Source organism: Artemia sp. Qi Xiang Cuo, chromosome 15, assembly GCF_049724085.1.
Source record: "Artemia sp. Qi Xiang Cuo chromosome 15, ASM4972408v1, whole genome shotgun sequence".
In the NCBI taxonomy this organism is placed as follows: Eukaryota; Metazoa; Arthropoda; class Branchiopoda; order Anostraca; family Artemiidae; genus Artemia; species Artemia sp. Qi Xiang Cuo.
In genome coordinates this window covers 21,171,607-21,196,566 of record NC_142808.1, presented here as the reverse complement: position 1 = coordinate 21,196,566, position 24,960 = coordinate 21,171,607, and the positions used below count along the sequence as shown (strand labels likewise).

The following is a 24,960-nucleotide window of genomic DNA, read 5'->3' as shown; positions in this document are numbered from 1 at the left end:
TATATATATATATATATCTTAAAAGGTGCTATTATACTAGGTAACCACTTGAATCTTTTTTTTCACGAGCATAGTCCATTTCATCATGCGTTTTGAAGTAGAAATTCAGAGTAAAAAATGCAAAGCATGTGCTTAAACAGATTTGCTTCATTTTTTCTTTAAAGGGTCATTCTATTTCCTCCCTTGAGTTTTTTGTTCCCCTTCCGACATCTCTAGATTAATATGATTTCTACCATTTGTTTATGTATATTGGAATAAAATCCTCCTTACATTATACCTTAGATCCGCCTGTGCCTTCTGAGGCACCCGGAGCATCAAGGAGGAGCCGCCAATCTTCCCACATGTTTGCTGCTGCAGTAATATCCTCCCATTCTGGTAGAACGGAGGTGTGCAGGTTTCGTAGATCTCTTTGGTAGGTTCAGCGCAGTGTGTTTCTGGGTCTTCCCCAGCTGCGAGTGCCTGGTGGTTGCCAGTGTAAAGCGGCTTTTGGGAGTTTATGGTCATCCATACGTAAGACGTGGTCCAAATATCTCCAACTTTTGACTCTGATGATGTCGGTTATTAGTGGTTGTTGCGTCATTTCACGGATGGACTGGTTTGTCACCTTCTGTGACCAATGGTTGTTCAATATTCTACGAAGACACGAGTTTTCAAAATCTAAGACTCTTCTCTCTTGTTCTGGATCCGGTTGCTATGTTTTTACTGCGCAGAGTAGTATTGGCATAACAATGCTGTTGAAAAGGCGTAGCTTTAGGCGCAGAGAAAATCTCTGCGATCTCCATACTTAACGTAGCTTGTTGAAGGCGCCATTTGTCTGTCCTATTCTGGTCAGTATTTCTTTCTCTATCGAGCCGGTGCTGTCGATGATACTTCCCAGATATATGAACTGGACAACTTCCTCAAAATTTTGGTCGCCACATTTCATGGATTGAGGAGAGTCACTAGTCACCATGCATTTGATCTTCTCAGCATTCACACGTATGGTTTGCCTTTACCGTGGCCTCGTCAAGTAATTCTTGAAGCTGCTTTTTGCTTGACTCAAGCACTGTTAAGTCGTCTGCGAAGTCAATATCATCATTGACTTGGACTCCAGGGCTTAATCTGATACCTTCTGTCCCTGTGTTCCGTAGGATGTAATCAACCATTATTGCAAAAATTAATTGTGATATAACACATCCCTGTTTTACTCCTGAAAAAATCCGGAAGAAACGAGTTTTGTCCTCTGGTGTCTTGACGCGACATTCACCATCCTCATACATGGCAGTAATAATCGTCACTGTTTTTTTTTTTTTTTCAGGGATTCCATAGTATATGAGAATCTTCCATAGGCTTTCACAATCTTTTGAGTCAAGGGCTTTCTCAAAATCCATAAAGATCATAGACATCTTTAAACACCACTCCCTGCTTTCTTCAATAAGACGTCGAAGCGTTAATGCAAGGTCTGCACATGAGTCATTCGGCCGGAATCCATTTTCGTCTCAGAGGTGATGATCAAGCTGGGTTTAAATCCTCTTTCGGATAATATGTAAGAGGATCTTCCCAGGTATCAACAGTAAACTTATCTCCCGCCAGTTGCCCGGCTCGGTAGAGCCTCCTTTTTTGAATATCCTGATGAGTGTGCTGCGCTTCCAGTCTGATGGTACTTTGGTCATTGTTCAAATCCGAGGAAAGAGTAAAGACCAAAGGGTGATACGTGATGATATTGATGCCTTTATCATCTCTGCAGATATGCGGTCCAGTCCCGGAGGTTTTCAATTTTTCAGTTTCTTTGCTGCTTCTAGTATCTCACTGGCAGAAGGCGGATCCGTGATGATATTCAGGAAGAAGATGGGAATCTCTGGAATGTCAGGGGGCTCTTTTGGGGTGGATCTACTTAGCAAACTTTCAAAATGATTAGCCCATAGTTCATTGACTGCACTCTGTTCTGTCACCAACACTCCCGATGGATCTCTGGCAGGGCGGTCTCTATTTGTCGGACGCTTTCCTATGATATCATTGGTGATTCTGTAAACAATTCTTGAGTCTCCTCTTTTTGCTGCTTCTTCTCCGTCCATTGCTTTACCCTCTAGAAAGTTTCGCTTATCAGTAAAGGCACTTTTCTTGACAGCTTTGTCAAGAGCTCTATACTGCTCGTTTTGGAAAACAAGACGATCAGGGACTTGTCGTTGGAGGACAGACTTTCCCATCTTTTTTCTTTCATCTATTAGTTGCTAAGTTTGCTCGGACAGCCACCAGTCTTTAGGTTTCCTACGGAAGCCCAGGGTTTCTTTAGCTATTTCGTGGTAGCATTCCTATATGGCTTCCCATGCTATTTAGCATTCAGCTTCCTCTGGTATGGATAGAGCTTCAAATCTATTGCATAGCTTTATTGTTAATGCTTGTTTTAATGTCTTGTCCGGGAGTTTCTCAGAGTCAAAACAGGTTTTGGGACTGTCCTTTTGTTGCATATCTTCTTTAATTTCAGACAGAGTTTGGCTATGATAAGGTTACTATTTGATCCGTCAGCTCCTCTATAGGCATGAACATCTTGTAGACTCGATCGCCATTTTCTGCTTATAAGACAGTGATAAATCTGATTTTTGTTCTTTCTATCTGGCGGTGTCCAAGAGTACTTATGCCCGTCTCTGTGAGTAAACACAGAACTACCAACTACAAGGTCATTCATTAGGGCAAATTCATTAGAAGCTATCCATTTTCATTTCGTAGACCCAGATCACGTTGACCAACAACTTGTGGGTTGAAGGATCGGTCATTTCCTACTTTAGCGCTAAAGTCTCCAAGGAAGCAAAGAATGTCATGTCTTTGTATATCCTTGGCTACGGCTTCAAGTGATCTATAGAACTTGTCTTTTCTTCATCAGTGGCTTCATTTGTAGGGGCGTAGCATACAACGACTGACAGCTTAGCATTTGTTCCAAAAAACCTTGCAGTTAATATTTTCGGTGATACAGGAGTCAATTTTTGGAGTGACTTGTGGGTCAGTTTTGGCATGATCACGGCAACTCCAGTTTCATGTGTATCTGCTGGACCGCTGTATATGATGGTATGGTCAGCATCAAGCTTTATTATTCCTGAGCCAGTCCACCGCCCTTCTGACAATGCTAATAGGTCTAGGTGGTTTTCTATCATCAGTTTTTATACTTGCTCTGTTTTCGATGGTTGATACATCGTTCGTAAATTACAAAAACCAAACTTTAATTTATAATTCGCTTTCATAAATAGTGTCCGTGGGTGTGCTGGTGTTGTCATTATTAAGGGGCTCATTCCGAGACTCAATCATGATGTTTCAGTTGCTATTTTAGTTTCGTCCGAGGATTGTCCTCAAGGTCCCGGGTGTGGGTTGCTGGCCCATAGCCCAGCCCACCATCTTTTCCAGGCTTGGGACTGGCTTGAAAAACCTCAAGATTCTCTATTTTCCCTAAAGTCTAGGGCATGTGGTCAGCCATTGGGAAACAGACATTTGGTAATCAGGGAGGGGGGATATGGCAGACAGGGAGACAGTGGTTTTAGCAAACACGTTTGTTCCAAAAGCCTAAAAGCCACGTTTTAAAGCCTAAGAAAATACGTTGAAGATATTGACGAATTAATGTTGCTTTGTCTTGGGTATATTTGATGTTGCTTTGTCTTGGGTATATATTCTAGTTTCAACTTTAATTACCAATCAATTATACTCATATGTTATCAAGTAAGCATTGGTGTAATTAGATAAAAGATAGAATTTCTAAGCTCCTCCCGACTCCAATTCTTTTAAACGGCCTGTAATTCCCTTTAGACTTTTCTATCACCTAATGCAAAACCTATAATTAGAACATATGCTAGCTTATAATTAAACCTATATTAGCTCTAATCAAACCTATAGTCTGTAATTAAAATGTATAATTAAGTTAAATAAAATGTATAAAATGTTATAATTAACTATATATTTAAAATAAACGGAAAAAAAAATCAAATTTATAGATTTTGCTGGCAGACCTAGTTTTTAAATGTAGATTCTATACATTAAATCAACTGTAGATTAAATGTAGAATTAAATTTAATCCCTTCTCTGGGATTAAATGTATACTGTATACATTACATTACATGTAGATTAAATGTAGATGTACATTTAATACCTTCTCTAGGATTTTACATTTTACAGGCAAGTGCAGCATGGCAACGAATCCCCAGTAATTCATAGAAATATGTCGATTGCTCCAGAACTAACGTCTTACGAACACCAAACGGATATAGAGAAAAATATTCTTAAGCGGAAAGAAGCAACATGGGATCTATTCCAAACTAAACTCGGCTTTCTACAGGAGCATTTGATGGTGCTTAAAAACGTAACTATACTTGAATTCTAACAGAAGGCACAAAATTTAGAATTTTCTAATCTTTTGTTTTTTGTTTCTTTTCTTTTTTGGCTTAGTACGGATGTCATAGAAAAGAGTTTTGAAACTTTGTCGTTTTTTCCCTACTAAATAGTAGAAACAGTTTTATACTTAAGGGAGATACTGAGAAATTAGAAGATCTTCATCACACAATTTTATTGAAGTATGTTTAAGAGGAAGTTGATTTTTTGTTGTTTTAATTCTTTCAAGGAAATCATCAAGGTCACGGTCAAGGAAAAGGCACAGGTAGGTTTTATCAGCGTCTGGGGTATTTTTACTTTTTGCCCCCACCCTCCTAACAGGGTTAGTGAGCCTATGCTTCATGGAATAAAACTAAATGGTGCCTAAGCAGATCCTGCACCTAGGTACAAGTTGTACCCCTATCTATGGAGCTAGGTCAATTGGGGTGATATTTAAGGAGGGAAGGCGATTTCGTCAAAACAGCCAAAAGACAGCCAAGTTATATGACAAAAGTTGGAAACTTTCCGAATAATCAAAATATTGTTTTTCAAGTTAAGATAGATAAAAGTAAGCATTAAAATTATCATGTTTTAAAGATTATTATAGTTCCTTTTTGGCAATCTTTATAAAAAATATTCTACATGTATCCCACATAATCCAAATTCGAGAAGGCATAATTAGACCAAATTTCAGACGAAAATCCACTTTAGGATAAATTAATATAAGAAAAGTATTCTGAAAAGGTAGAAAACGACAAGGTATATTCCAACTAAAATATGTTGTCTACAAGAGCAATTAATGTTCTGATAATTGTGAGTGTTTACAGTCATTGTATTTAGTCTGGTGTTTAAAACAAAAAGTCCTTTTTCTTCAAATTGCTTGAATTCTAAATAAATAATAGAGTCAGCTTTGTTGATCTATAGACCAAAGACAGAAAAAATTCAAAGAAAATAAACCGTTTAAGAAGAAAATGCGGAGCCTTAAAGATGGACCCGACAAAATACCATGTGAGATTCCTTACGCTTGACATATTTATGGCTGATTAGCTCACATCAGGAAAAAAAAACAGATTAGTCCATAAGATAGATGAAAGGAAATGAATACCGTATATTTTAATTGCTTCAAAGTCGTTAAACTTATAAGAAAATAATAGTTTATCAAATGAGTAACCTCAATTAATTGAGGTTAAGAGCCTACACTTGGTGCCGTCTTCGGAAGAAGATGGTTTGAGACAGGTGCAACCGAGCTGAAGATAAACCTGTAGAAAATAAACGTCCTTATATCCAATACAGAAACATCAGTACTCGTGTTACTATAGAATATCAAAACTTGGGTGTTTATCTTCTTGAGATCTCAATAATTGTCGCACCGACTGACCAATATTTTTTTTCCCAACACGTCTGGGAAAAGAAATATCAATTACATAAATTAATAGAGAAACTTGAAAATTACTTGACGGCTGCACTGTTTAAAGGTGATTTAAGAACTACCTGAAAAACTAAATGGAACGGTACAAAGTAAGAGAAAGGTGGTTAAGGATAACTTTCCTCATAACACTGCCAGGGGCGATTCTCCAGGATTTTCATTGGGAGGGCAAGAGGGGTCCAGATCTGGAGAGTCAAAAAGCGTTGGATGTACAAAATTTTTTTCTCCACATCATTGGGGGAGGCAATTGGCCCCCCTTGCCACCCTCAAACGACGCCCCTGAACACTGCTACTTTAAAGTGGCCTCATTTTCGGTTGTGATTTATCTCACCAGTCTTGTCTGCGGTTGAAAACAATCAACAGTTACTGAAGTACAGTAACTGGAAAAAATCTTGTGATGATTTCTGAGCACTCCTTCAGATTAGATCATTATATATTGGTTAAATAAGGGTTCGTCGCAATTACAAATGTTTTAATAGGGAGAAGAATATGATTTATTTTATTTCCTTTTATTCTATATTCAATATTGTGCCTGATTGAATATGGACCGCCCTTTATGGACTCTACTCAGCAGTGCTTCTTCAATCTATCAAGCAGTGCCTCTATATTTTAATATTTACATCAACATTACCGTCATTTACAATCACCTTCCTTAACATTAAAGGAAATGTATTGGTTTAACTGATCTAAAAAAAAATATTCCTTATTACTACAGACAGCATTGGAAGAAAAAGAAAAGACACGTGGACACTCAAGTGACCTTCCTTCTCAAGTGACCTTTCTCCATTGCAGGTACTTTGGCTGTAAAATCGATTAAAATGGTCTAAAAAGTGAATATATATTTTATCTTAATTTACCTTTCCATGGATATTTTGACTACAATATACCCAATTTGGAACTTGTATGATATACCCCCTACCTAATATTCTTCTAATATATGTTTCTTTGACGCTCTATTCTAATGAAGAATACCTAAGTAAGATGAAAATATAATACTTTAGGAACAAATTTTTGCTATATATTTGAACACTAGGGGGGGGGGGTTGTAAAGTATAGCGGATCTGCATGCCTAATGTGTTAGGCACAATAATTCTGCATATTATATAGTGAGAATTGTTTTCGAACTGCAGACTGTCCAAGTACTTTACCAACACACTCCCCCTCTCCTAATGTGCAAATATATAGTCCAAACTACATACTTTCCATCTATTCTATCACTTCTTTTTGTCTTGTCTCACGCTAAGCTGAAAGAAAGTAACGAAAAACCGGTTCTATAATGCGTCAATGAGTGAACAACTTGAGTGGTAGTAGGTTTATCATACAAATACCCCCAGTTTGTCAAAAATGTTTATATTGTGTCACCTAGGAAATTCTGCCCATACCTTTTGCTGCATTTACCTTAGTATGCTTTCTCGTTACCTCTCCTTCATTTGGTACTTGATAGTGTTTTGGCCCTCTTTTGACTGAAATTGTTGTTTTTCCAACAAAATGGTAGAAATTGCCACGCTAATATTCTTTTTACTTAACAAGGACACTATAACTTTGAATTTCTTAGTGAATTAGCCCTCTCCTGATATACTATAACCCTTGTTACAATGCACTACCCCATGGAAAAGAGGTATAAATTAATAAGCATGCATCCGTAACCATCATTCTTGGAAATTATGTGGAACTCTTTTTTACAATATCGAAATTTCTTGCCTAAGGTTTTGAGGTATTCTAGATTTAATGAGATTTCTGAATATTTTTGTTTTTAAAATAATTTTCCCGTTTTTTTAAGATTATACACAGTTTTTTTATGCCATTAATTTGTGATGGGCAACATTAAATTTATTAAATTTGTTTATTGGAAGTCACCATAGAAATTAGATTGTTTAGATTTACATATTTATTGTTAAAGAGCCCGACAGACAACAGGAAACAAAATAAAAATACTGTAGCCTTTACTGTCCCCCCCTCAAGACAAATGAAACTTTGCCCGACAATTTTAACTCGTTTCCCAAGCCTTGAAACACAATCTGATATTTACCAAGCCTACGTATAGAAAATTATCATCTTGTAATGAAACTACATGCAACCTCTATAATTGTATATAGTTCAATGTCTTCGGGAAAAAAATGCATACTGTCTTGTGAGCTTCAAAAAACCAACTGACTTATCTGCTTCCTACTATATATATATATATATATATATATATATATATATATATATATATATATATATATATATATATATATATATATATATATATATATATATATATATATATATATATATATATATATATATATATATATATATATATATATATATATATATATATATATATATATATATATATATATAATATATATATATATATATATATATATATATATATATATATATATATATATATATATATATATATATATATATATATATATATATATATATATATATATATATATATATATGTATATATATATTCAAAACCTGCTGTATTAAGGAAGGACTTACGTTGTGGTAACCTAATTTTGCTTCTTTTTTTTGGCGTAAAGTTAAAACTGTAAAAAGTATTTTTATTCAAATTAAAGCAATGAGTACAAAAAAATCAGAACCATAAAGGTCTAATTTGTGAGAGTGCTCAGAAATCACCTGAAATCTATTGGAAAAGAAGTAACCAGCTCAGAGCCAAAGAAAATAAATCTAACTGTAGAACTGTAATTTCCTTGGAAAAGCTCCATAATATCTCCTGGATGAAAAGATTTATTACAATTTTCTCAGAAATTTTAAAAGTTTTCAACCTTTGAATTTAAGACATGAAAATACATGCAACATAAAGATAAGAGTGTTAATGCTAATAAAAGAGCCCAGAGCTTCTTTTAAGGAGTATTCCCTATCCACCAGGGGCATAATTCGCTAAGGGGCAGGGGGCACAACTTCCAATGGTCCCCGATCAGTAGTAGTAGTGGAAACCGCAAATAGTCACAGTCATAGTCGCTAGTGTTCGCAGTGGCAAATAGTCCCGATTATAGTAAAGAGTAGTTGGAGTCACAAGTAATCACAGTTGCAAGTAGTCTCATTTGAGAGGGGTCACAGTCTTAATTAAATGTAATCACAAGCAGTTGCGGTTGCAATAATTCTCAGCAGCAGTCACCAATAGTCGCAGTCACAGGTAATCACAGTCGCAAGTAGTAGCAAATGCAGGGTGGTGCGGGGAATCCTCTAAAAAGATATATCTGAAGATTCTTATTAAAGAACGGGTATCATCACTCTCAAATTTCAAAATTTCGAGAACCTTTCGCCGAAAAACATTTTAAAGATTTACTGTTTCAGGGATAAATTATCATTCTTGAAGCCTTGATAAACAACAATCAAACGAAGAATATGTGTGATTTAGCTGCATAATTGCACATCTATGTACAAGTTTGTATGAACTTGGTAAAAAAAAAGTCTGACAATCGAATGACAGAGATCTCAAGCTGCGATCCACGAAAATATTAGATTTTGTAAAAACATTTCTGCAGAAGGAATGTCCCAGACTTGCGCCTTTTTTCAGAGGTTTTCGGTCAAACCGGTGGTGATAGATCGTCGGTAGAGGGTTTATTTGAACGGAAATTCAGTATACCAAAGTCTTTTTTTAATTGGTGAAAGTGACTCTGCCGCAACCAATAACCGATTTCTTACCATTCGTAAAAGAACAGTTTTGACCTGAAGAAAGTCAAAGTGCTATTGACCAGGAATTTTGAGATAGCCAGTGGGCCTAAAACTATAGAAACGCAATTTAAATAACCTCTAAGTTTCAGAAGCAATTTTGGGGTGGTTGCATTCGCCTGCAACATATAGGCAGTTTATAAAAAATGAACTATTATTATAAACCATTTATTTTGTAAAAATGCGATAAGTATATAGAGCATCGAACGCACACTAGCTATTAGGAAAGAGGTCTGTGTATATTTTATTGAGTTTGGAGGAGAAGATATAAAGCCGCAAAAGATTATTTTTAGGTCAATACAATCGTATATTTTTATATTGAGAGGTACTTCAGATAATTATGGAGCAGGAGATATAGGACTACGCAGAACTACAGCTCTACTGAAAATACCAAGCATTATAGAATTTTTTACACTGTAGAAACATAAAGCGCTTCGTACTGTTTTTTTCTTTTGCTGTAAAAAAACATTCTTGTTTCTTATGTGTGGGTTTCGTGTTTTCAGTAAAGCGCTATTTTTTTTATGAACGGAAGGAAATGTCATCAGTTGGCTTGTTTGCAGTATCTCTATAGATATATGTTGTATAAGCTTTGAAGCAGTAATTTCTGTTCGTTTTAAGTTTCAATTTCACTCTTTGCTTCCATTAGAAAATCTAAGTTAAATTATATTCTCATCAAGATTGCTTCCTCTTTGGGGGTGTTTCTTTCCCCTTTCAGCGATCATGCAAATGCTCTCAGGCTAATTATTTTTGATGGTTATTTTCAAACTCAATATATTTCACAATCTGGAAACCTTATGAAAAGCTCTTTCTTTTGATGTATGTATTGTTATCAAGATTCCTTTGCTTCTAGATTTTCAGTTACCATTTGCGTGGGCCGCTCTCTACTTACAGTTCGTTACTCGAAAATGTTTGAAGAAAGATTATTTTTATTTAATGCTTTCTGACAACATTTGACATATTGTATGTACTAACAGTCTGGTATTTTCTAGAACCACTTTTATCAGCAATTTAGCAAAAAAAAAAAAAAGGTTGAGAAAAATCGATGCTCAATAATGCATATTAAACTGTAAAATACAATTTTAGTTCTTAGATTTATCATTTACATATTATTATCATATTCATTACTTCAAAATTCGTTTATCCTAGAAAGGGAGCATGATCAGATACAAAAAGTCAATATCTAGGCCCGATAGTATTTGGAAGAAAAATTTCTGGTCACAAATTGCATTGCCTTAGGCTAAATGTTTGCGGTTTAAATTAAAACATAACATAATTTCGAAAAAGCAGGACGAGGTTGCACTAAGCACAATTTTGCACTAAGGCTATAGGCTAGAACTGTAATTCGGGATAATTGAAACCTGAGTTCCCCAATGACCGGCAGATGCTTCCAACCCTGAACCAAAAACATTCCAAGCAATTTTTTCATAGCTTTTTATTTTAGACTTCCCGTTGACTTTAACTTGAAATATTAATTAACTACAGGATATACTCTATTTGGTAAAGAAATAAGTATATTGAAATATATAAAAGATTTGATCTCGGAGTGATGTTGGTACAATAGGTATGCTGATGGATTTAATTACTGTTTCAGCTGAAACAACAATGAAAAGAGGCATTTGAGAGAAAACTACTGTAATCGAACTCCTTTTTTGGTACCCTCTTCTCCTAAAAAAACTTTTCTTTTTTTATTAAACCTTCCTCCCTTCTGAGTGAAATTCTGGATTTCGTCCTGATTTAAGCTATATACCTCGTCATCCTACTCACTAAATAGTATAGATTGATAGACAAGTAAACATTCATTGCAGAAAACTGCAGAGCCGTGACATCAAACTAAATAAGCAACATATCAATGAACATTAATAATTCTTTCAAGCGGATGACATGGGCTTCATTTTTTGGACGAAGTCAAAAATTGTTCTGTTCAATTGGAAGTGCTTACACACCCATCTAGTAGAAGTTGAAAATTCAGTAATGTATCACTACTAATATACGTATACACTACTGATACAAAAATCATTTAAAGTATTTGCGCATCCCCATCGGATCTTCCTTACAGCACAGGAGGTCACTTCTGATTGAACATCTTAACCGTCAAACTTCGGCATCTTATGCCTCTGTTATAACATGTAGATTTATTTTTAGCCGTCATCTACTAGCTAGCCTTTGCAGCACAATAGCCCGACCTTATATCTTATTCATTACCCCATTCTGGAAAATCTTCACAAAATTCTAAAATCTGTTCGTTGTTTTTCCGTTTTGTAAAATGTTACGTTTATCAACTTGGCAGAGAAACACAATAATAGTTCAAAGATGGAAAAGTGAAGAAACTGTACTAGCTATTTCTTATGTTATTGCAAAACATAACAAAAAGCTGGTTACGAATTAGGTTCACTCCTAGTGCAGTGATTTACATATACTTAATAATTAAATTGATCTGCATGTATTTATTGCAGGGATTAAGCGTCGTTTAATTATACGTAAATATGTGCTATGCACTTTTCTTATTTTCTTTTGCTTTGTTTTGTTTGCTTTTATTTTTCTTCTTGTCCATTCTCCGTCCTTTTTTCGTTATGGTGCATTTTTAAATAAATATAACTTTAAATAAATATACCTCTTAACTTCTTGTATACCTCTGTAATATATTATTAAAAAATAAATATACCTCTAAATATACCCCTATTTAAACTTGCTAAAAAATGTTTTGTCAATATTTTAGGTTTTCATGGATCCGTTAAAAAATATTCAAGTCGAAGGATATATAATGTATGCCGAACCAGAGATCTTATTTGGGAATCTTGATGAACTCTGTACATTCACGTATGCTTTTTGTAAGGAATTTCTTCGTCTTTTACTAGAAAATGTTGGTCCCTTTGGAGAACTTCCTGTGTCAGAGATACTGGAAAAACTGTACTCAAAGGTAATTCAATTTTCGTTTACTTTTGCACCTGAACTGGAAATTGAACTTAGTCTTTCTATTGAATTTTGGTCGTTGTCTCGGAAGAACCGAAATTCATATTTTGATTCAAAAGATGTCTGGGATTCTGGAAAAACTCTACTGATAATTCAGTCTTAATTTAATTTTACACCTTGGATAGGAAGTGCGCTTAGTCTTTGTGATTTAATTTTAGTACTTATTTCGGTCTGTATTATTTCCGAAATTCTGGGAAAAAATATATAATCTAAAGCAGTTCAATCTTCATTCCCTTTTACACCTAAAATGACCAGTACAGTGACATTAATTTCAGGAAGATCCCCCCCCCCCCAGATTCGACTTCTCTCTCCCCGGGCTGAAATCAGACTATGGGAAATACCTTCTTGGGACATATTTTAATTGAGAAATGCTTTTTTTGGTATCATTACTGAAAAATTGAAAAAGACGACAAAATTGTCCCCAAAAATGATGGAAAATATAATTCTCCCCTCCCCCTATATTTTCGTGAATTGGCGCCACTTGGAAATTTCACTTACACTTTTCTGTTTAACTTTGACACTTTTTTTAAAAGATTCTGAAGTCAGATCCTGATTGATAAAAAAAAAAAATTTTTTTTAACTGAAAGTAAGGACCGACATTAAAACTTAAAACGAACAGAAATTATGCCATATATGGAAGGGGTTGTCCCCTCCTCAATGCCTCACTCTTTACGCTATAGTTTGATTCTGTCTTACAACTTTATTTTTTAAAACAATAAAAAACAATAAAACCACGAACTGTTAGAACACGTCAAAAATTCTAAAAGATGCCTAGTAAAACTAAAGATGGTTGTTTAGTACAGATGAATAACAAAGTTGATAAAGTTGTGTCAATTTGGGTCTAAATTGGGACAGCAGCTCACTGATTTTATACCTAAGAAATTTTAAAGTATCTAATATTGTGGATAGGTGGCATTGTATGGAATGACGTATAGTGGCGTAGATATATATAGTAGTAAAGATGGCATTTTATTGCCGGTAAAGAGTACAGCGTACCAACAGGAATATAATTCGCTTATTTTGGATCTGAGATAAATCATTTTTCTTTGATATGACTTCGTTCAAGCTAGAGGTCACGAAAGAGGAATTTTGAGCTCATCTTGCTGTTTAAGCAGACAGAATATTCGCGGTATATTTTTTTAGCTCACTGGCCCAAACTTCAGTTACAAATTTTTGTCCAGTGACTTTATAAATTATCAAAATATATTATTGATTTATTGCAATATATTCTATAATGAATATATTCTTTTTTTCAGTCTACCAAGGCAACATCACTTTCACAAGCATTTCATCGGTATGCCTTGAACTACATAAATGCTCTAAATTACTTGGAATCTTTAAGAAGACATTCGGACTTTTGCGAATTTGAAAAGGTAATTTTTACGAGTACCCCCTCTCCTTAAGAAAACTCTTTGTATTAATTATTAATGGGATGTTTTAGTAACTCATTGGAAACAGAAACATAAAGAGTTGTAAACAGAGGATTTTCACAGCTTTAACGTAATGTTGAACGAACTTGAACACTGATCTTATGCATAAATATAAACGCTATCGTAAGTGAACGCTAATTTGGGGCTTAGAGAAAAGGGTGGAGCAAAATCAAAAGACACTATTTGTATCTAGGCTACTAAAATATCCTGTCTAAAATTTCTCGGGAATAGAAATGATCGTGTTTAGAGTGGCTTAAGAGATCTTGTTGAAATATTGAGGGAGTATTAGACGAGGTAAGGGAGGTAAACTGAAGCAAGAACTTACTTTGTACTTGTAATTGAGATTTCAGGCCATAAGCCTTGCAGTTATCTCTGGTTCAAGGAAATGGCAGACGGTAGCATTTTAATGTGTGCGTTCAAGGGTCAAAGGGGCAATGATTTCAAACCAAAAGAGGTCCTTTCGGCGGCCGTGTTTTCTGAACCCAATAATGGGTGTGGGGTTAGATGTGATGGTGTTCATTCATGATTTAGATTGGCTTCTACGTTTTTTTTTTAGCTTTGATTTGGTTTGCAGCGAAGTATGCTAGAAACAGAGGAGCTATCAGGCCTGCGACACGCAAAACCGAATCAGGAGAGACGGTGGCGGTGAATGATGATCTTAGGGTGAAACTTCTGTCCGAAACGTTGTCTCATTGTTTCGTTTGGGACCTGGTTACGTAGACTCAGTCCGAGTGTGTTCCTTATGCTCCTTTGGTCGATCAAACTCAGAGTCTGAGTTTTGGATACTTTTATTAGCCACGTTTCAGACCCTTAAAGGAGGACGAAGCGAATAAGGGATTTGTAGACTTGAATTTTTGTCTTAATACTAATCTCTCTCCTTTCCCAGAGCAGTCCCCGCAGTTGTGAAAAGACCTAGAGGGCCACTGAAATAAGGGTGTTGACATTGCTATATTCGTTATTAATTTCTATCGGTATTGATCTTCAATCCCACAGGAGCAGCTGTTACAGATATCCTCAGGAGTATGCCTTGCGTTTCCATGGAACAATTGTTTAGTAGTGCGTCATCGTCTGCTTAGTGCAAATCGGTGACGTTGAATTCCTGGCTCACGTTAATTACAACACAGCCTTGCATAGCTTTCCTCAAAATCCAGTCCATTATAAAGCTGAAAAACTCTGGGGAGAAAATACAGCCTTGTCTCATACCGAATTCAATACCAGAGCTCCCCGTTGACTTGGAAGCAGGCTCGTGTATGTTTGTAGGATTTCTGAACTAGGCAAATGATCTTGGGCAGTACAAAGTCAAACGCAGTGACAAAATCTATGAAGGCTGCTGTTATTGTTTGCTGATGTTTTGCCCTTTGTTCGAGCATCTGTCGTAGCATGAAGAGCTAGTCAATGCACCCCATGCCTGCTCTGAATCCAGCCTAATCCAGAAATTCAGAAGAACAATGCCAAAAGATCTTTACAACTTGGCTAATAAGGGATATACCACGGTAGTTTTTGTATTCAGTTCTTTGAGCCTTTTGAACATAGGGATGAGAACTGAGTTTCGCCATTCTTAGGGAATGATTTTTGCATCAAAATCGCATTGAAAATATACTGAAGTCTTAAGCTAGACCTATTTTCCCTAGCAGGGTGATTTGGAGAGTTGCTGCTTTTTAAGGAAATAATGTTGATACTGGCGGGTTTAACTATGAGTTGAAGTTAAGGTTTAAGTATGAGCATGAGTTTTTGAATTGAAGTTTTCAAGTATTTTGCAGTAGGCTGCATCAAGACGTGGCTAATTGCAGAAAGAGACAAGCCCAGACAGATAGTCCAAGTAATTGAGAGGCAAATGTTGAAGGATTAAGTAATTTTTTAAGATGAAACACATTCATCTTTGTGTAATATTAATTTGAAAAACAAACTTTCTAAAAAAGAAGTTTTTCAAAGAAAACTAAAGGCCATATTAAACTTAAGATCCGCATTAATAAAAAACCTATAATAATTCAAACTCAAAACGACTTTTTGAGGAAGAAGACGAAAGTCATAGTAGTGCAGCCAAAATCTGACATCGATATTCCAATTACTTGGTCTCCGGAAACGAAATCGAAATGGTTGACCACTTCACTTATCGTTGTTCTATTATATCATTGGATGGCAGCATCGACCATGAAATTGTTGCCCACGTGGCCAAGGCCTCTACTATCTTCGGTAAACTGAACCATGTTTGGAAAGAGCAAATTATCAAACGAGCCAACAAAATGAAGATCCTTAGAGGGTCAGTCTGTTCAATCTTGCTATATGGAGCTGAAACTTGGCCTACAAATGTAGCTATTCAGTGCCGTCTCAACACTCTTCAATCTAAGTGACTTTGAAAAATTGAGGGAATCCAATGGAAACGCTTTGTCAGGAACGACCACCTACAAAGTATGACTTCCCAGTCACCTTTGTCACACCTGATTGCCGGGCGGACACGTCGTCGGTTTTTGCATCTTTTGCAATTGCCTACCGACATTCCGGCTAAGATTTCTTATGACTTTGAATCCACCAGTAGTTGCGGAAACCGTCCGAGAGGAAGACCCGAGTTCCGGTGGAGCGATAGTCTCTGGACCAAGCCGGAATTTTTCTGTCTGATGCAGAGGCTCTTGCTGCCGACCGCCCCACGTGGAGAAGGCTGTTTACGCTCTCAACGTCACCCCGACATGAGAATTACGATAAGATAAGAAGTGAGAAGGATAGGTAAAGAGTCAATCCTCGAGGTTATGACTGCAAGGCGCATATACAGGGCCAGAAAGCCCAATGTATGGTTGGAGGGAAGTGAGGGCTTGTTTCGAGTGCTAATTGCCTGAGTACTAGCTCAAGTATACTGAGGACCATCTACTACGGAAACAAGGGCCTTCTGTGACGGAAAAACAAATACACATGTATATATGCACATATAATGCATAAATATATAAACACACATATAATATATGTGTATTTATATATTTATGCATTACTTTATCTTGTCATTTCTAAGAAAATTACTTCATTATTCTGTTTGTTTCGCATTCGTTTTTGCTAATTTGACTATTTGGGTTTATAGTGTTTCATTTTAAATTTCTTTAACTAATTCATAGATATTTTTCATTTTTCGATTACAGTTATTTTTTTTATTTACCTAGTACTTCCTTAATATTGTCAAAGTAAATACTTGCAGCTATGATTAATAGTTGCCGCAGTGAAATGGTTATGATACTCCCCTTTCAATATGTAGGACTGAGATCGAACTGCACTGTGGCACTGTGACGAATCTTCCTTCCAAACTTATATAATAATAAAATACTATTATTCTTGAAGTTAATGAAATTAATTTATTGATTTATTGAATGAAAATAATAAATTTTTTTTCTATTTTCCAAAATATGGGTTGGGCTGACGCACTTTTTAATCCCAACTCTAAGCATTAAATTTTGATTAGAGGTTTTCTGGAACTATTGTAGAATGCAACATCATAATCTTAGCTGTTGTATTTCCCTTTTCTTTTTTTTCTTTTTTTTTCTTTTTTTTTTTTTTTTTTTTTGTAAAATATATTCTGATTTTTTTTTCTTTTTTACAGCAAATAGTCCAAACCTTGTATTCGTAACTTTTTTTTTACTATGACCTTATTTTAACATAATTATTTTATAACATAATAATAACACTATTGTACTTTAATATTGGTTTATTATAATATATTTTATTATATGTTATAACATTTTATTATAACATATTTATTCCAGCTCTCCAGGGCTAAACCTTTGTTAACGGATCTTAAGATTCAAAAATAGTATATTAAAGAAACAAAATGAGACAAAAAGAATACAAAAGGAAAACAAAGACCACATCTAAGGTGTTTCAGGAGTTCGGTCAATGGTGCTATTTGATCCAATTCTTGAAACCAATTTTGAAAGTAATCTTAATTACAGGGGTGTTCCAGAGACCCTCGGTGCAAGAAGCTGCAGCTAACCGATTTATAATTCCGATTTATAATAACCGATAATAACCGATATATAACCGATTTTGAAAGTAATCTTAATTACAGTGGTGTTCCAGAGACCCTCGGTGCAAGAAGCTGCAGCTAACCGATTTATAATTCCGATTTATATAACCGATAATAACCGATTTATAACCGATATATAACTGATTTTGAAAGTGATCTTAATTACAGTGGTGTTCCAGAGACCCTCGGTGCAAGAAGCTGCAGCTAACGGATTTAAAATTCCAATTTATAATAACCGATAATAACAGATTTATAACCGATATATAACCGATTTTGAAAGTAATCTTAATTACAGTGGTGTTCCAGAGACCCTCGGTGCAAGAAGCTGCAGCTAACCGATTTATAATTCCGATTTATATAACCGATAATAACAGATTTATAACCGATACGTAACTGATTTTGAAAGTGATCTTAATTACAGTGGTGTTCCAGAGACCCTCGGTGCAAGAAGCTGCAGCTAACCGATTTACTAGTATCGCCTGTTCAACATATTATGAAAACGCCACTGCTGCTTAAAGAGATTGAACAGCGAACAGAGGATATTTTTGAAAAGGACATAATTAGTAAAATTCTTGAGGCAGAAGAATCCTCCCTGCGTAAGTTACCTAAGTTATCATCCATAGTTGCAAACAAGTTGACAAAATTGTTTCCTTCATGTAAGATCTCTTGGGGTGTTAACTATATAATAAGTTTGGAATTAAATATATTTAGATAATAAAATCAACCCCCTTGTGGGCGGGGCCGGCAAAGGACTCACATGTGATAATTTCTATTTGTTTTGAGCGTTGCTTTATTCCTTATTTCCATTGTGTTGTGTGGCAAACATACATTTTTGCTGTCTTTTCATATGGCGGTCTTTTCAAAGATATTTGATTATTAAAGCAAGTCCGATTTCTAACAACGATATCTACTAAGCTTAATTTTTTTTCTTGTTTTTAAGGTTTTTGAATTTTTGTAATCACTTGTAAAGATATAGCCTATACAAATATTTTTGTGACCATCAGTTTTTTGCTCTTTACGCAATTTAATGTTTTTTCATACTGTCTCTTTTCAAAAATATTTGATTACTAAAGCAAGTCCAATTTCTAACAGCGATTTCTACTAAACTTCAAACTTTTGGGTTTTTATAAAGGTTTTTGCACTGTTGTAATCCCTTGTTAAATATATAAAAATATTTTTGCAATTGCCAATTTTTTGCTCAAAGATATTTGATTATTGAAGCTAGTCCGATTTCTAAGAGCGATTAAATAAAAAAACTAGTTTTTTTAACTGAAAGTAAGGAGCGACATTAAAACTTAAAACGAACAGAAATTATTCCATATATGAAAGGGGCTATCCGCTCCTCAACGCCCCAGTCTTTACGCTAAAGTTTGACTCTTTCTCATAACTCTACTTTTTAAAACAATAAAAAACTTTTAGCATAAAGAGCCAGGCGTTGAGGAGGGGACAGTCCTTTTCATATATGGAATAATTTCTGTTCCTTTTAAGTTTTAATGTTGCTCTTTACTTTCAGTTAAAAAAACTTGTTTTTTATTCAATTTTTGAACGTTTTTGAATTAATACAGGTTTTGATTTTGGCTCACCATACATGAATAATTAAAACAAAATTTGTATATAAATTTTACTTTTATTCTGGTTAAATTCACTTTCTCGAAAGTTGTTTAATCTTATTTACGAACGTTTTTATTTGTAATAAATATACGTAACTTGCGAATTAACTTACGCAACGAACTTCTATGTTCATATATTGTTAATATTTATTTTAGGGGGTTCGCTCCCTAGTCAGTACCTCGCTCTTTACGCTAAAGTTCTAATTTTGCTCCAATTCTTTAAAAATGACCCCTTAATTAGAATAAATAACTCTTATGAAAGTACTAAGAAAACTTTGGCTAAAATAGCGAGGTATTGACTAAGAGTCGAACCCAATCATATACGTAACAATTTATGTTCGTTCTAAGTTTTGATGTTGCTCCTTACTTTCAGTTGAAAAACTTGTTTTTTTTTATTTAATTTCTGATCGTTTTTTAAATAATGCTGGAAAATCAAAAATCAAAATCAAAATTTTGATCGGGTGACTCTGGGAAAAAATGAGCGTTTGAGGAGGCCTAGTTACCCTCCATTTTTTTGGTCACCTAAAAACGGCACTAGAACTTTTAATTTCCGTTTCAATGAGTCCTCCCACGATATTCTAGGACCACTGGGTCCATTCGATCACCCCTGGGAAAAAAAAAGAAAAAAAAAACAAAAAACAAATAAACAAGCATCCGTGATATTTCTTCTGGCAAAAAATACAAAATTCCACATTTTTGCAGATAGGAGCTTGAAACCTCTACAGTAGGGTTCTGTGACACGCTGAATCTGATGGTGTGATTTTTATTAAGGTTCTATAGCTTTTAGGGGGTGTTTCTCCATTTCTTCGAAAATCAGGCAAATTTTATCAGGCGCGTAACTTTTGATGGGTAGGACTAAACTTGATGGAACTTATATATTTGAAATCAGCATTAAAATTTGATTCTTTGATGTATCTATTGGTATCGAAATTACGTTTTGTAGAGTTTCGGTTACTATTGAGCCGGGTCGCTCCTTACTTACAGTTCGTTACCACGAACTGTTTTTATGTACTAAGCTTCAAACTTTTGGTTTTCTTTTTAAAAGTTTTTGAATGAAGTTTTTGTTATCCGATCTTTCGACTTACTTTAACAAAATGGCTATCTCAAAAATTCGATCGGATGGATTTGGGGTAAAATGGCAGGAGGGCTAACAACCCTCCGGTTCCTTTTGACTCTTAAAAGGGAACTAGAACTTTCAATTTCCAAGAGAATGAACCCCTGACGAAGTTATACGATCATTCCTTCCATGAAAACCTTATATGGCCCCGGTGCATAATTTACAACACTTGCCACCGGGTTCTGGGGGGGCTGTGCAACCCCCGGAGTTTTTATTATATGATCTTTAGTCCATTTTGGACACAATGAAAATTTCAAAAGTTTGATCAGACGCATTTGGGGAAAAGTCGGTTAGGGGGAGGGGGGGCTAGCTGCCATCAGATTACTTTGGACTCTCAAAAATGGGAACTAGAACTTTAAATGTCTAGTCATTTGAGTCCCCTCCGAATTTTATCTCTTCCATAATAGCCTTATATGCCTCAGGGCATAATTTACAACCCTTTCCCCGGCTCTAAGCGGGGGGGTATCCTAACCTCCAAGTTTTTGTTATCTGATTGTTGGATTATTTCAAAAAAATTGCTGTCCAAAAGTTTTGATTGAATGCGTTTGGAGAAATGAGGGTGCATGCGGGGGGGGGGGTAGATTGCCTCCGTTCACTTTTGACTCTTAAAAGGTAACTAGAAATTTCAATTTCCAGTCAAATTAGCCACCTCTGAAATTTATTCGACCACTCCTTACATAAAAACCCTGTATGCCCCCGGTGTATAACTTACAACACTTGCCTACTGGTTCTATGGGGTTGTGTCAAACCCGTAGTTTTGTTAATTTATCTTTCAACTATTTTGAACAAAATGGCTATCTCAAAATTTTGATTCGATGTGTTTGGGAAAAACAGGGCCTTGGAAGGGGGGAGGGCTAGTCGCCCTTTGATCACTTTTGACTCAAAAAAAGGGCACTAGAAATTCCGATTTAAATCAAATGAGCTCCCTTTGAAGTTTATACTAACATCCCTTCCATAAAAACCTTAAATGCGCTGGGGTAATAACTTACAACAGTTGCCCCTGGGTTCTGGGGTGAGTTTTGTTATCCCTGGAATTTTTGCTACATGATTTTTGGTCAGTTTTGAATAAAATGACTATATAAAAATTCGATCGGATACATTTGGGGAAAATAGGGATAGTGGGGGGAAATGGGCTAGTTGTCACCGGATTACTTTTGACTTAAAAAGGGAACTAGAACTTTGAATTTCTAATCATTTGAGTGCCCTCCTAAGTTTATGCGATCACCTCTCCCATAAAGCATTATATACCTCCCGGGGGCAGAAGTTACAACCCCCATAAAGCATTATATACCTCCCGGGGGCAGAAGTTACAACTCTTTGTTCCTCCGAGCTCTGGGGGGTGTGTCGACCCCTAAGTTTTTGTTATTTGATCGTTTGACTATTTAAAAGAAAATGGCTATCTCAAATCCATCGGATACACTTAAGGAAAAGAGTACATAGGGGGGTAGATGCCCTACGATCACCTTTTACTCTTAAAAAAGTAACTGGAACTTTCAATTTCCAATCAAATGAGCTACCGCTAAAGTTTATACAACCATACCTCACATGAATACCTTATATTCCACAGGGATCCAGTCTAAAATACTTGCCACTGGGCTCTGGGGCGTTGTTTCGACCCAGGAATATTTATTATCTGATGTATGAACTATTTTCAATAAATTGGCTATCTAAACATTTTTATTGGATGGATTCATTGAACTAGAACTCTTAAAAAGGGAACTAGAACTTTCAATTTCTAATCATTTAAGTCCTCTCCGAAAATTATGCGACCACATTTTCCGTAAAAACCTTATATACTTATGTAACTTATGCCCCGGGGCATAAGTTACAACTCTTCCCCCAGGTTTTTTTTTGGGGGGGGGGGCTATGTTGGCCCCGAAGTTTTTCCATCTGATCGTCGTATGGCTATGTTAAAATTTTGATCAGATGCATTTGGGGAAAAGAGGGGGGGGGGGGTATATGCCCGTCGATCACTTTTGATGACTCTTAAAAAGGTAAACAGAAATTTCAATTTCCAATCAAATGAGCCGACTCTGATTTTTATACGACAACCCCTTGTACAAAACGTAATCTGTCCCCTGGGTATAATTTACAATACTTCCCCCGGGCTCTAGAGGGTTGTCTTGACCCCTGAGTTTTGTTATTTGATCTTTAAACTATTTTGAACAAAATGGCTATCTCAAAATTTTTATCACATGCATTTGAAGGAAAAGGAGCGTTAGGGGAGGGGGGCTAGTTGCCCTCCAATCACTTTTGGCTCTTAAAAAGGGCACTATTAATTCCGATTTACAATCAAATGAGCCCCTTCTGAAGTTTATACTACCATTCCTTCCATAAAAACCGTATATGCCCCCAGGGCATAATTTACAACACTTGCCCCCAGGTTCTGGTTGTCCCTGGAGTCTTTGTTATATGATCTTTGGTCTATTTTGACCAAAATGACTAAATAAAAAAATTCGATCGGATGCATTTTGGGAAAAGAGGGTTGGCGGGGGGGGGGGCTATTTGACATCAGATCACTTTTATATCTTAAAAAGGTAGTTAGAACTCACAATTCTTATCATTTGAGTCCCCTCTAAGGTTTTTACGACCACTCCTTCCATAAAAACTTTATATGCCCCCAGAGAATAAGTTGCAATCCTTCCCCCAGGCTCGGGGGGGGGGGTATGTTGACCCCGATGTTTTGTGATCTGATCGTTGGACTATTTCAAACCAACTGGCAATCACAAAATTTTGATCGGATGCATCTAGGGAAAAAGGATGTGTGTTTGGGGCGGGGGATACGATGCCCTCCGATTCCTTTAGACTCAAAAAAGGTAACTAGAAGTTTCAATTTCCAATCAAATTAGCCATCTTTGAGATTTAGACGACCTCCACTTGCATAAAAACCTTATATGTTCCTGGGCCATAACTTAAAACACTTGCCCCTGGGCTCTGGGGGGTTGTGTCGACCCCGGAGTTTTTATTATATAATTTATGAACTATTTATAACAAAGTGGTTATCTCAAAATTTTTATCGGATGAGTTTGGGGAAAAGGGCTGGGGATGGGGCTAGTTGCCCTCCGTTCTCTTTTGACTCTTAAAAAGTGAACTAGAACTTTCAATTTCCAAGCAAATGAGCCCTCTCTGAAGTTCATACGAGCATCCCTTCTATAAGAACCATATATGCTCCCAGGGCATAACTTACAACGCATGTCCCCGGGACCTGGGGGTTGTGTCGACCCCGGAGTTTTTATTTTATGATCTATGAACTGTTTTTAACAAAATGGGTATCTCAAATTGTTATCAGATGTCTGTGGGGGGGAACGGGCATGGGGAGTGGGGGAGGCTAGTTGTCCTCCGTTCACTTTTTACTCTTAAAAAAGGCACTAAAACAGAGGGGGATTTAGAAGTCCATTTTAAAGTTTATACGACGACCCCTTCCATTTGAAGTGCCTCTGGGAAAAAAAGTGATAATAAATAAACAATAAAAAAAATGGAGCCGTATGGCCTTTACTATAGGCAACACTATAGCGTTGCCTCTGATAAGACTTCAATCTCTAGTCGGCTTCTCGATCACTCCAGAAATGTCCGCTTCCGTGGAAATTATTCCCCAGAAATTAAAACACGCGGGAAAAAACCCCTGGATAATTCCCTGGAACATCGTCAAATCCCCCAGGGTTACATTTGCCTGGAATGTATTTACCATCAAGAAATTTTCCTCCCCAAGGAAGATTCTCTCTATAGAAATCTACCCCAAGCACACCCCCTCCCCCCCAAAAAAAACGTATGTATATTTCCCAATAACTAATACTATACGTAAACAATAGGTAAGATAAGATTTATTCTTCATTAGATACACATACAATATTACATGTTATTATTCCCCCAAAGGCTCATTGGCCTGTACAAAGGGGAAAACATATGAATTGCTTGCTCAGAGATGAAAAACAAAAGAAAATTTAAAATGATCCCTTAATCACATACAAAGGAGAAGAAAAGAAAATATAGATAAAACGAAAAGTATAGAAAAAATAGAATAAATAAACTAAAATAATTAATTAGATTACATAGACTCAAAAAAAATAAATAAAAATAAAAACATAAATAAAAATAACTTCTACAAAGCCAAATAATTTTTAACAATTTTTTTAAACGAACCGAATATCTGGCTCCCTTGAGCAGATTCAGGCAACGTATTCCAAACAATATGGCACACCAGTAGAGGATTAAAATCTGACCTTATGCAAGGAGTAAATGGAACTTGGAACATGATTTGTCATATTACGAAGATTATAATTATTTTGATCAGAGGTAAAAGATAGCGGAACACTAAGGGGCCGGGGGAGGTCACCATGAAGCTGAGCAAAAGTAAAACATGCACATGAAAGAATATATAG

The 24,960-nt window shown here is 35.9% G+C and overlaps 1 protein-coding gene across 1 annotated transcript in view; it reads left to right on the top strand.

The window, feature by feature from the left end:
• Window positions 1–24,960, top strand: part of LOC148943445 (uncharacterized) — a 518,252-nt gene that overhangs the window by 442,500 nt on the left and 50,792 nt on the right. Inside the window, exons 13-16 of the mRNA XM_089101138.1 lie at window positions 4,138–4,321; window positions 12,168–12,368; window positions 13,678–13,794; window positions 18,276–18,450. Coding sequence (XP_088957264.1) covers window positions 4,138–4,321; window positions 12,168–12,368; window positions 13,678–13,794; window positions 18,276–18,450 — 677 coding nt within the window. The remainder of the gene's footprint in view (window positions 1–4,137; window positions 4,322–12,167; window positions 12,369–13,677; window positions 13,795–18,275; window positions 18,451–24,960) is intronic.